The 13,384-nt window shown below is 43.5% G+C and overlaps 1 protein-coding gene across 2 annotated transcripts in view; it reads left to right on the forward strand.

Moving 5' to 3' along the window:
- MAN1C1 (mannosidase alpha class 1C member 1) overlaps positions 1–13,384 on the forward strand; it is a 109,917-nt gene that overhangs the window by 31,827 nt on the left and 64,706 nt on the right. For both annotated transcript variants that reach the window (XM_074976151.1, XM_074976152.1), the window contains exon 3: positions 4,836–4,932. In XM_074976151.1, coding sequence (XP_074832252.1) covers positions 4,836–4,932 — 97 coding nt within the window. The remainder of the gene's footprint in view (positions 1–4,835; positions 4,933–13,384) is intronic.

Consider the following 13,384-nt stretch of genomic DNA (forward strand, 5'->3'; position numbering starts at 1 on the left):
TCCATATTTTCTGTTATTAAAACCAGATACAGTGTTGTTTTTTCATTGCTGTGATACCTGGTTAAATTACTTCATTTTGGTTTTGCTGTATGTATGACTGTTTGGTTTTTGGGACTCACGACAATTTTTTTGAAGAAAATTTTCATAGGCGTTCTGCATAAAAATATTTTTGTTTGATGTTCTGTGGTCTCAAAAAGTTTAAGAAACAATGATCTCGATGGCACCTGGTCCTGCTGTGATTGCAGGGGAGTGGATTTGATGACCTTTCAAGGTCCCTTCCAGTTGTAACATTCTGGCTACGTCTACACTACCGAGATCTTTTGGAAGAAGCTCTTCCGGAAGATCTCTTCCAGAAGAGCTGCTTTGGAAAGAGTGTGTCCATGCACAAAAAAAGCAGATCAAAATAGTGATCTGCTCTTTTGCAAGAGAGCATCCACCCAGCTCCCACTCTTTTGAAGGAACAGGCCAGGGATCAAAAATGAAGACTGTTCTTTTGAAAAAAGGGCCCTGCAGAGTGCTCTTCCTGAACCGAAAAAGAAGAGGAATTTCGAAAGGAGCACCACATTCTTTCAGTTTACTTTCGAAAGATGCTTTTTGTGTGTCGACGCTCCGTGGATTCTGTAGACGCAGCCTCTATGTTTTGCCTTGTAGAATGGATCAGAGAGACCTAATAGCAGGTACAGGTTGTACCTCTCTAACTCAGGACTCTCATTCGGCAACAGCCATAATCCAGCATGATTTTAGTTAGCCAGACAATCACTAACCATGGTGTGACCAAGTTTCCTGTGTTCCCATAAAGTTTGTTTACAGCCACCAATCCTGACTCTCACTGTTCTGTGCTGTAATTTAGCTGTAAGTTATCCCTAAATGTCTTCTAAGAGCCCAGAAAGCAGTGAAAGCGCTGGTATTGCTGCTAAGCAATATAGACCTCCTGTGGCTGGGCAAATTCTCTCGCCTGGCACCGGTCAGGTCCTAAAGGTGCCAGAAGAGAGAGTTTCAACCTGTATTTAAAAAAATCTAGGGAAGGATACCCAGTCTGTGTCTTTTCATCACAATCTTATTTCTGTGCCTATGGCACTATGTAGTAGACTTATTTTTCAGCAACAAAGTGTGAATGTTGCAGCAGAGTGCATGTGTTTGCCAAAAGGCTGTTACCTTCCTCCTTGGTTAAGATTGACAAGCAGGGAACAAAGGATTGCAGAAGTCCTGCCCCTCTGGTATGTGGGCCTTAGTAGGCATCCTTCAGTCTGCATAGACTATGGATCGCGCCCTTTATAGTTTCAATTGAGGGCTTCATTTACAGCGTCTACTGTGACTATGAAGACCCACACGAGAGTGACAGTCCTTGCTACATCTCTTGCAGATGTGGTGGGTGTCTGGCAAGTCCTTATTGTGCTTTCTGTGCGCTCGCTTCTCCTCTGCTAGCTGTCTGATCTTCATCTCGCCCTTCTGAAGGCCCTTGTGTAACCCCTGCCTCCATCTGCCGCGGTCATCTGCTAGTTCTTCCCAGTTGTCCAGCTCGATGTCTACCTCTCTGAGGTCTCTCTTGCAGACATCTTTGTAGCGCAACTGGGGGCGTCGGGGAGGTCTTTTGCCAGAGGCTAGCTCACCATACAGGATGTCTTTTGGAATCCTTCTATCATTCATCCTGTGGACGTGGCCAAGCCAGCGGAGCCGACGCTGCCTGAGGAGGGTGTGCATGGTTGGGATTCCAGCTTGCTCGAGGACGGCGATGTTGGTTACTCTGTCCTTCCATGATATTCCAAGGATGCGCCTGAGGCAGCGCAAGTGGAAGACGTTCAGCCTCTTTTCCTGGCGGGCATACAGGGTCCAAGTCTCGCTGCCATAAAGGAGGGTTCTGAGGATGCAGGCTCTGTAGACTTGCATAAGGAAACTTTTTTTTTTTTTAGTAACAGAGAAAGCTGTGCTAGTCAAACCAAAACAAAAAAAGCCATCAAAACAAAAAAGGAGTCAAGTAACACTTTAATGACTAACAAAATAATTTATTAGGTGAGCTTTCATGGTCTGAAGAAGTGAGTCTGTCCCATGAAAGCTCACCTAATTCATTATTTTTTAGTCAATAAAGTGCTACTTGACTGCTTTTTTTTTTTTTTTTTTTTTTTTTTTTAGTGTGTGTGTTGGAGCCCCTTGTGAAATGTCTGGCGGAGCATTGCTCTCTTCCATGCCGTACAGGATCAGATCTTCATTAGAAAAGGATAAAGATCCTTTGCAGTGTTGTTTCGTATCATTCAGAAAATGCCCCAACTTTTTCTAAAAGCATTATTATAAAAATAGTTAAATAATGAAAACATCCTGTTAAAAATAATACTGTCACTGGAAAACCACATCAACCTAGGGGCAAAAAAAGTGAAAACCCTGAGTCATATGGTTGGTGGGTACTCAAGTGGCTTTTACAGGCAGTTGTTGCTCTGTTGGTCGTTCCGTCTTAGCTGCCGAGAATCAATGAATGCTAGTGACTAATTCATCCCACACAGAATTCATAGAGCCAGAATGGCTTTACTTTTTCAGCCAAAACTCCTCCTTCTGGTGGGGGTGGAATCTGAATGTTATCACTTAGTTCTGCTAATGTTTATCTTTCTGGGTGGGACCAGCCCTGTGAAACTTTTCTTTGGAAGCTGGATGTTTTAAAAAAAGAGGGGGAAAAAAGTGATGTCTTTTCTGTGTGTGCTTATTAAGGGGGAGAGATGCAGCTGAATAGGGAAGGACAGAAAGGAAATCAAAACAACTAGGAGAGTATCAGACTAATAGAGCTTGTCTGTTTAGACAATACATAGGCCAAGAATTCCTAATCTGGCCAGATAAACATAGGTCACTGGTTACATAGGTGTGACTGTTTTAATCACTCCTCCTCTACAGTCTCACACCCTCACAAGAAGACTCTTATCTGGGTATGTCTTCATTATGGGGAAGATGGACCCGGTTCCTTGTCAGTATTGTCTATATTGTTTACAAGGGAATGGGAATTTAGATACGATTATTGGTTGGGTAACGGTTTGCCAGTCTGACCTATGCACCTCTAGGTTCGCCGTCCACCCCAGACACGCCAATAAGGAGCTATAAAAGCTCTTGTCTGGAGGAAGCTCACTGGACCTGCAGGAACCGTATGAAATCTATAAAAAATAAAACAAAAAAAGTAGTCCTATAGCACCTTAAAGACTAATAATATAGTTTAGTAGGTGATGAGCTTTCATGGGACAGACCCTGTTCTTCAGATCTGGAGAATAATAACTGATAACTCAGTTGATTTTCCATATCTGAAGAAGTAGGTCTGTCTCAAAAAAGCTCATCACCTAATAAACTATACTGCTAGTATTTAAAGTACTACAGGACTGCTTTTATTGTTCTGCATAGGTACAGACTAACACAGCTACCCCTCTGAGTCTATAATGATGTAACAGTAGCACAGAATTTATTACATTTAATAATGGAGCTTGCAATCAAATATCTAGAGTGGTTACATATAAATGAATTCACTTTGATTAGTTACAGAAAACCAATATACAGTACAAATACACCTAGGCTAACACTAAACTCGCACTTCTTCCTGATGGATTCAAGGAGTTGAAGCACCAGCCTCACTCTGAAGGTGCCGAGAAGTGAGACAGTGTTAGATCAGGGGAAGACTTTTAAAAGACCAGCACTTGTAAAATAAATGAAAAATGAACAAAGAAAACTGAAAATTCAGAGGAAGAAGAGCAGAGAAGTGAAGAAGAAGCAAGGAGAACTCCTTGGTCATGGGGTGTTACAGGTTGCCAAACTTCACTTCAGTCCGACCTTTCAAAGCTAAAACTAGACTTCCAGTCCCTAAAATATTGAGGTTACACATACCTGATTGGGGAATGGCAGTCACCCTCATTTGAATGTGCATAAGATACTACATTACAGCCTCATTAACCTTCAAAAATGGCCAGAATACCATCTAATAGCCTCAGTAACCTTGGACTTCACTTTGCAATAAACAAGATGGCTGATCCAAGAGGACCATAAGATAAATGGCACCACATAAGATAAAAAAGTGCTGTGAACTAACTAAACTGAAGTCTGGGAATGCAGATGCCAATCCTCCTTATCTGTATCTATCTGGAACTGTCCAGACGCCCACAACTACCTAGCTCAAGCTAATGTCTTACAGAGTATGACCCCTGTAGGCCTCTTGCATTACAGCTAAAATGGAATGACATTGAAAGGTGAAGGAAATATCAAATACTATATAATATAGGCTTAGGCTGCAAGAAAAAGATATATAAAATAGGCTAACAATATAGGCTACAACATTTACTTAGTTGTGTTTGCCAGGTGTGAACTAATGGATGGTTTGCTATAAGCAAAATAAGGAAATGTTAAAGCTAAAAAGGTAATATTAATTTAGTGAATTAATTGTGGACCCATCAAGCTTAGCATTTATATTTTACCCATCTGTAATTAGCATTGTGAAATTTTAGAAACTCTTGGCTGAAACAATATAATTCAAATAACTTAATATTCATCAAAAATTGTTGTTTAGTTTAACAGTAAAGTATTGGATATTACGTTAGCATCAGACATCTACTTTGTTACCAGAATTTCAAATCGTGCCCCCAGATTGATGGGTCCATCCCATGAAGCTTGATATATCATAGTATAATAAAAGTGTGGTACTGAATGTAAATCTCAAGCAGGATTCTTATGCATGCAGTGCATTGTAGACTTTCATAATTAGAAGATGCAGGACTCCTCGCTGATCGCAGTTCTAGCCCTGCATTAAAACTGAATTTTCGTTCACTTTAATATTTTTTGCTAAGTGCTTCTCCCCCCTTTCCAATCTCTCTTTGTAGATGATGAAGTTTGCTTGGGACAACTACAAACGATACGCGTTCGGAAAAAATGAACTCCGGCCACTGACTAAGAATGGACACGTTGGTAACATGTTCGGTAAGTTGCCACCATGCAAATGTAAAGTAAGAACAGCACTGAAAATTCCAGGTGTTTCTCCTTTGCCCTTGTTGCAGGGAAGAAGCCTGTGTAACCCCAACTGCCGTGCACTTTCCATTGTAATAAAAGGGATAGGTGGGATTTTCAAAGGCACCTCTGGAAGGTCGGTGCCCAGCCCACATTGAAATTCATTTGAAGCTGGGAAAGGAACGAATTACAGTTTTGTGGGGCCCTGGCCAAGAGCAAGTGAGAGTCCTGTCCTCCTATAGGGCTCTTGCCAGGAGGGAACGGAGTTGGGGTTGCAGCAGAGTCAGGGCATGAGAGCTTCCCATACCCCTCAGCAAGAATGTCAGGTAGGCAGAGTGGAGCAAGCCCCCACGCCCCAACCCCACTCTCTGGCAGCAGCACCAACCCTAGTGAGGCACGGATGGGCTCATTTTTCTGGGGACCCCCAGTTGGGTGGATTCCCTGGGCATGCGCCCCATAATCCTATGTCTATTCTGCCACTGAGCTAGGCCCCTAACTCCCTTCAGCTCCTTGGAATATCCCAGCCTAGATCACTTCTGCTCTATCCAGCACTAAGTGTGTATTGGAAAGACACAGAACAATTCTGAAACTGACCAGTTTCTGCACTAAAATACAAAGTTAATCTCACTTTGAAAGCATTGCTGTTTGTCTCTGCTTGTAAATGTCAGGATCCAACCGAGCTCTGTTTTCTCTGTTACTGCTCCACTGTTGAGGGGGGACGTGCACTTCGTGAAATATTGAATAAGGGAATCAATATTAAAGACTCTTGATGCTATGTGTTTACTGGCTTGTATAATTTTTCTCTTCATCAGTTAAGATTTATGAGGAGAGGGAGGAGAGGTAACTTGCATAATTTCAGTGCTAAGAGATCATGACAGAGCTGTGTGGCGATCCCACTCCTGCAGAACTGGTAGTGTAGTAGTGGAAGGGCTTAGTTGCAGGACTGGAAGTCAGGAGATCTGTTCTCAGCATTTATGTCCTCTTAGGCAAAGCACTTGGCTTTTCTGTTCCTGCTTCTTTGTGTAAAACAGAGATACAGGTTGAACCTCTCTAATCCAGCACTCTTGGGACCTGACCAGTGCAGGATGAGAGAATATGTCGGACCACAGGAGGTCAATATTGTCTAGAAGCATTACTAACACTTCCTCTGCTTACTGGGCTCTTCAAAAATATTTAGGGGTAAATCACAGCTGAATAAGAACACAGAGAGGCAGGACAAGAAAGATGTGGAGAAATTGGAAGGGGTCCAGAAAAGAGCAACAAGAATGGTCAAAGGTCTAGAGAACATGACCTATGAAGAAAGGCTGAAAGAAATGGGCTTGTTTAGTTTGGCAAAAAGATTAAGGGGGAACATGACAGCAGTTTTCGGGTATCTAAAAGGGTGTCATAAGGAGGAGGGAGAAAACTTGTTCTTCTTTGGTCTCTGAGGATAGAACAAGAAGCAATGGGCTTAAACTGCAGCAAGGGAGGTTTAGGTTGAACATTAGGAAAAAGTTCCTAACTGTCAGGGTGGTCAAACACTGGAATAAATTGTCTCGGGAGGTTGTAGAATCTCCATCTCTGGGGATATGTAAGAAAGGTTAGATAAATGTCTATCAGGGATGGTCTAGATAGTACTTGGTCCTGCTATGAGGGCAGGGGGCTGGACTCGATGACATCTCAAGGTCCTAGCATTCTATGATTCTACGATTCTATGACCTGTAGCTGGAAAGAAACTTTATGGGACCACAGGAAACTTGGCCACACCCATGATAAGTGGGCTACCCAAAACCATGCCGGATGTTGCCGAACGATTGAGTTCCAGACTACAGAGCTTCGACCTGTAATATTTATATCACAAGAGTACGGGAAGTGTCACATCATTAATATTAGTGAAGTTCTTTAAGTTTCTTGTGTGGAAGCCAAAGATGAACTGACAGAGTAGCTTGAGGAGGCTCATTGTGCCTGCTTGTGCTCCAGTCACTGCTATCACCCAATCCCATTTTTCAGACGTCCTGATTTCACCCAGCCCTTTTTCTCTAGCAATACCAAGAACATTCTGCCATACTTCGGCTTTTTTAGCTCAGCATTTGCATTAGCTGCACTACTTAGTTTTGTGTTGTGTAACTTTTCCATTCTGGTGAATTTGTTGGAATTCCTTCAGGGATGCACTGTAAATGAGCAAAAGATACTGAAAGGTTTGAAATGTGTTTGTCATGCTAAAATGATTGGTGGTACTTATGCTTGCTTGTAACGTGTCCAGGAGGGCTCTTAAGGAAAACACTCTCTGTAGCAGAAGGGTTTTCAGAGAATCGCTGAAGAGCTGCTACGTGGTGCCTTTCATACTGTTAATATGCTTCTCCCGCTTCCCCCTTCTAACTGCTGCTTAGTGAAGAAATAAAACACTAAGCAGTCTTTTGCTGCAGCATCGCATTCCTGTCATATTAAAATGCATTTAGAAATTAGGAGAATGTTTGTTTGTTTTTTCCTCATATAAATCATTTTCATTCCAAACCACAGATGTACTGTAGGCAATCCTGGTATTCTCCTGACTGGAGGTGTCAAACTTCGGCTGAGATTTTACCTCAGCTCCTTGTTTCTGTGTGGGAGGAAGGACACCTTTTGGGGGCTATTTTGGAAAATATTGGTGTGACTGAAAAATATTCAGGTTTTCTACAGGTGATCTGTATGTGATGCTCGCTCACAGCTGAACTGTTGGTTAGCAGCAGCGTCACCCCGAGAAAAGCGGGGGAACTGTTTTTCATCTTGCAAGTCAAAATAGAAATACAAACTGAGCATTCACCTTCTGATGATTGTGTTCCTGTTCTGCTCCAACACTCATGTGTTTGCACCTGCCTGACTAGCTGTGCAGCTAGTAATGAGCACAGGCAGAATGCATCCTTTGCTGTCTCCAGGCTTATTTTCTTTTCTTTCCCCACAAACCAGCTCTGCTTATGAGGGAACAGGTCAGGGCAGTGAAAGGTTCTCTGCCCATACTGCCTTCCATATGATGCCCTTCAGACATGGGGGGTCAGGGAGAGACGGACTCTTCCCTGACATTCAGAATTATACCAGTGCCAGGTTAATCTTCTCTGAAGCATAGACATGGAGACTGAGTCTCAATCTGGCCTGATCAGACCTGGCAAATTATTCTTACACTTTCACATGGGTAAATAATGCACTAAATCAGACGTGTCCAACCCGCAGCCCGCGGGCCGCATGCAGCCCTGGACAGCTAGTAATGCGGCCCCACAAGATCGTAAACTTTTAACATTATTATGTGATTTATATACATTAACTATAGTATATATTTTATATGCGGACCAAGACAATTCCTCTTCACTCAGTGCGGCCCAGGCAAGCCAGAAGGTTGGACAACCATGCACTAAATCTTTCCCTCGTAATCAGCTTGTACCAGGACTTTCCAATATTCTGTGTGAAGCTCATTTGTGTAAGTGGTTCCCCCATTGCAACAACTTAGAATGTTTTAGAGACCACTAGCCAGTGGCCAGTGGTAAAGACTCTTTATTGCGCTCCAGCGTCTTCAGTATGACGTGCCCCACTTGGCATAGCAATCTGCCAGGCTCACCTGTGGGAGGGACAGGTGAAGAAGTCCCTGATCTCAGGGGAAGGGAAAGAAGACCAGCAGTGTCCCAATACATGCAGATGCCGCTCTCCCGCCTCCTCCTTCAAAAAGATACTCCCAATCCCAAATCCTACACACCCCCATGCCCCTGCCCAGATTTCTGAACTCCTCCATGTCCCATAAACCTGACTCCACTTCCTCACCGCTGCCCTGAGCCCCACACTTTCCAACCCCGACCCTCCCCAGCTCCCTTCCCCTCCACTCCACACTTACATTTCTTACAGGTACTCTCGTATTGCACCCCCTTTCCTCGTATCACATTTCTTACAGGTACTTCTCGTCTTGCACGGGAGCCCCCACCACCAGTGGGGTGTAATATGACAAGAAACTTGCAGTTCTCTCCTGAGTCAGGGACTTCAGTAATGGAGTAAAACTATGGAGAACACTGAAAATTCTGAAATTATCAGGGTTGAAAGTGACTTAGGTTTCTTACAGTTATTAGCACTTCTCAGGATCAGACCCAAAGCATATTTGTTTAGAAAAAATGGCCATGGAAGCTCGGCTGGGCAAGAGCACGTGGCCAAGGCTAGAAACTGACGGGCATAGGGGCGTACTCGGTTTTCAAGTGTAGCTCAGATCTGTGCGATCTAATTATTTAATCCCTGTTTTTCTCAGTTTCCTAGCGTTTTGCCTTTGGTGCTAAGAGCTGGCACTAATCAGTATTTGTAAAGAAAGTTGAGATCTTTGGAATAAAAGGTGCTAGAAAAGGGCAGAGATGCTAGCTAGGCATTTCTGATGCACCTGTTAGTGTAATAACAGAATTACTGTGTCTGCTCTCTGTCTGTCATAGCTGTTTGTTTTTGGACAAAATGTTTTGCAATCCCGTTTAATCTTTCAGCATTTACATAGCTGTGGAAAACAAGCTGGGTTCCATTTCTGCTCATGCATCAACTTGAATTGTCAGTTTAAATTTTAATTGCAGGCTCTTTATTACAGTGATAAGTTAAGAAGTTTGATTTTTAGATATTTCATGGTGGATGCAATGCTGGCAACTAGAAAAATCCATCTTTTTGATTTGTAACCTGAGCCAATTTGCCCTGAAATCCCTGACAGGAAATAAATATGGTACCTCACTGTGCTGTTATGGAGCCACTTTTCAGAATCTAACAGCATTTTAATACACCAGTTTTAGTGCAGAAATAGCCATTTCTAATGAGATCTCTTTTCTTTAGCTGGAAATTGCATCTAGCACCTAAAATTGTCTTGTCAAGGCTTCTGCTGTTTTCTGCGGCTCTTGAATTTGTACATCTTTGTGACTCTTTGCAAGTTCCTCTGATGTGAATGTATGTGACAACTGTCACATTGAGGACACAGTCAGGTCAGCAGTACTAGAAGGCGAGACTCTGACAGCAGCTAGGTCTAAATGATGTAAAACTGGAATTTATCCTTGAGGACTGCAGACAGGCCTGGTGTTGCTCCATGTTCAACTGTTGGTGACCAATTACTACAGCATGTTAGGATTACAGATACTGTGTCAACAATTCTTGGGAAATGAGTGGCTGTATAGACTCAGCTCATTTATTTGGCTTGGGGGTTTGTGAGCTTCCTGGACTGTATGACAGTTTGTTTTGAAGATGGGATGTTATCAGCCCTAGCTGCTCGGAAATGGCGCAGTTTCAAATCCCTGAGTTGAGCAGGATGGTAATGAGGTGGGGGAGGGAAGAGAGTGGTTTAAAGTATACATGTCATTTAATTTAGTACTTTAGAACGGTGCCAAAACAAAGGTTCTGGAGACTGAAATCTTCTAGCTTTTCATGTAGTTACAACATGGTCAGTACCAAGGCAAGCTTACTGACCCTGCCTCCTACCATGCCACACATTAACAAGAGTGTGGTGAGCAAGACATGAGACGTCATTCTTCCGCTCTATTCTGCGTGGAGTAGGCCTCAATTGGAGTATTGTGTCCAGCTCCGGGCACCACTGTTCAGGAAAGACGTGGAGAAATTGGAGAAGGTCCAGAGAAGAGCATCAAGAATGATTAAAGGTCTCGAGAACATGAGCTATGAGGGAAGACTGAAAGAACTGGACTTGTTTAGTTTAGAAAAGGAAAGACAGAGGTGGGATATAATAGTGGTTTTCAAGTACTTAAGAGTGATACAAAGAGGAGGGGGAAAAATTGTTCTCCTTCGACTCTGAGGGCAAAACAAGAAGCAATGGGCATTAACTGCAACAAGGGAGGTTTGGGTTGAGCTTTAGGAAAAACTCCCTAACAGTCAGGGTGGGTAAAGACTGGAATAAATTGCCTCGGGAGGTTGTGGAATCTCCATCACTGGAGATATTTAAGAGCAAGTTAGATAGACATCTATCAGGGATGGCCTAGAGACTCTGGATGCTGCTTGGTCCTGCCATGAGGGCAGGGGACTGGACTCGATGACCTCTCAAGGTCCTTGCAATTCTAATGTTCTTTGATTCGTTCTGTGCCTCAGCCCTAACTTGGGTGAATTGATCACTGGAGTGGTGACAGCGTTGTTCAGTTCCCAGCATTCTTTAACACCCTCTGCCTGCCGCAAGTTGCACTGATTACTCCCCCCATACGCGTCCTCTTAGTCCGGCTCTTTGAAATTACCATCTAAAGGATCAAGGAATATCAGTTTTGGTGGTGACTTTTGACATGGACACCCCTCTACTGGCCTGAGACCACCAAATCCATTCCACATGGATTCCTGAGCACTCATGGACTGCAGCAACTTTGTGTCACCACTAACTAGAGCTGCTGAATTCACACAGGTTATTTAGATATGAAAGGTTCTGTGTTCCTTTACCTGTCCCTTGATTCGACTAGTCTCCCCATCTTAAATCTCACATTTTTCAAAGTTACATATTTTGTTGTTTGTAGTGTTATTGTAGTTGTGTTGGCCTCAGAATAATAGGGTATGTCTACACTTACCAGATCGAAGGATCTATCTCATGGAGTTTGATTTTGTACATCTGGTAAGGATGCACGAAATTGATCTCTCTGGGTTCCGCAGTTGGTCCTCTATACTCCTCTTCTCGTGAGGACTAAGGGAGGTCAGCGGGAAAAACGCTCCTGTCGACCTCGTGCAGTGAGGACAGACCTTACAGTCGACTGCAGATGCGTCAGTTCTAGCTACACAGTTGTCGGGTAAAGGTGGGTAAAGGAATGTCTTTTTTTTTTTTAACTTCTGCTGGTGAAAGAGACAAGCTTTGGAATTTACACAGAGAGCATGCAGTATTTTGTTGTTAGTGAGAGAAGAGGAAGGGAGCCATCAGAAGCAATAGGCATTCATGTATGCGTATTTAATGCAGGAAAGGTAATTGGATGAAAGTGTGAACTAGAGACATTCTAGTGACAAGAAGAGCAATACGTGCTCACCCTGTAGAGTTGTTTTTGGCTCGAGTAGGTGCTTTGTTCCCTGTGATCACAAAAGTGCAAAACCCTGGGGTGTCATTTATGTGATTAAAAAAATAATAGTTCCCTGAATTTGCATCCAGAATTATTCCCTCTGTCACATTATGCAGTTTGCTTCGTGTGCTTTTTATGGACAGAAATATTGTTTCCACCTCTGCAGTGCTAATGAAGATGTTTCCGTTCTTCCTGGAACATTGCAATCCTTTTTTTTTTTTTTTTTTTTAAAGTAGCTTATTACAGTTGAATGCTGTTTTTAAGGAAGGACATTTTGTATTTACACTCTCTTGGCTGCCACTGAAATCCGTAGCAACAAACTGATTTCCTGTCCGTATGAAGTAGTGATTCAGGATAACCCTCCAAACAACAGATTCAGTGGGTATTTGTAATGATTTATATTGGAACTGGCATTTATTTCTGTGTTCCCCACAACATGTCAGAGATGTCTCCTTCTAGATAAACTTGACATATCTTTGACCTTCTAGCAGGCATTTATGTGCATCTTTTTCTCCTCCAGACTGTTGATGAGGGTGGTTCCATCAAATACACTAATGCCTTTTAAAAGCCCTCAATGTGACCCATTAGCAGAGCAGCATCCCTCTTGCCCACACAGGCTATAATCCTTGCTTTGTGGCACTTCTGTTCCTGGGCAATCCAGGGAGAAAAAGCTCATCACATCGGGTGAGCTCAGGCCTTCTTTGTTCTGTGGGGTATTGTAACTAAAATACTCCTCCAGGTTTAAAACTAGTTCATGTTGTGAGCCTTGTGATGAGACCTTGTACTGCTCTGGGAGTCAAAAGCCTTGTGATTCTCAATGGTCTGAAGGCTTCCCAGCACAATATGTGCCATGGCTTGTTGTATTGCTTAATTATCAAAGCAGTAATGATCCCTTTGAGGACAGTGAATAAATCAACTTGAGTTGTTAATTTGTTTTTAGGTGACTTTTTATGCATATAAAGGCCATAAAATACTGCAAAGCAAAAATGTGCTGCTTATAAACATAAAGCAGAATCAAAAGCCAGCCTGACAAGACTTTACCAGTGTGGTACGGCTAACCTCGTTCCTGGGCTCCGGGCCTCTGTTCGGTCCACTAGCCCCACAGCCAGGATGCTCTTGCCCTTCTTGAGATGGGGGGGATGGTGGTCTGGGGGGGAACCCGGGCCCCACCCACTTGTTCTGGGTTCTGGCCCAGGGACCCTGTGTGGCTGCTGCTAGTGGGGAAGGGCTCCCCTCGCCATGGACGCTACAGCTCTTCTCCCTGGGCCACTTTCCCAGATGATCCTTCCCCCCATACCTCCTCCACATAGTGGCAGCGGCAGCAGCCGCATGTTCCCCTTCCTGGGTCAGCTCCCCCTGTGCCATCAGTCTGTTCTGGCCTCCCGCTGAATCTGAGGGCTGCCTGGATGGGGCATTAGCCTCTTGCTGCTGCAAAC

Source organism: Carettochelys insculpta, chromosome 24 (genome assembly GCF_033958435.1).
Source record: "Carettochelys insculpta isolate YL-2023 chromosome 24, ASM3395843v1, whole genome shotgun sequence".
In the NCBI taxonomy this organism is placed as follows: Eukaryota; Metazoa; Chordata; order Testudines; family Carettochelyidae; genus Carettochelys; species Carettochelys insculpta.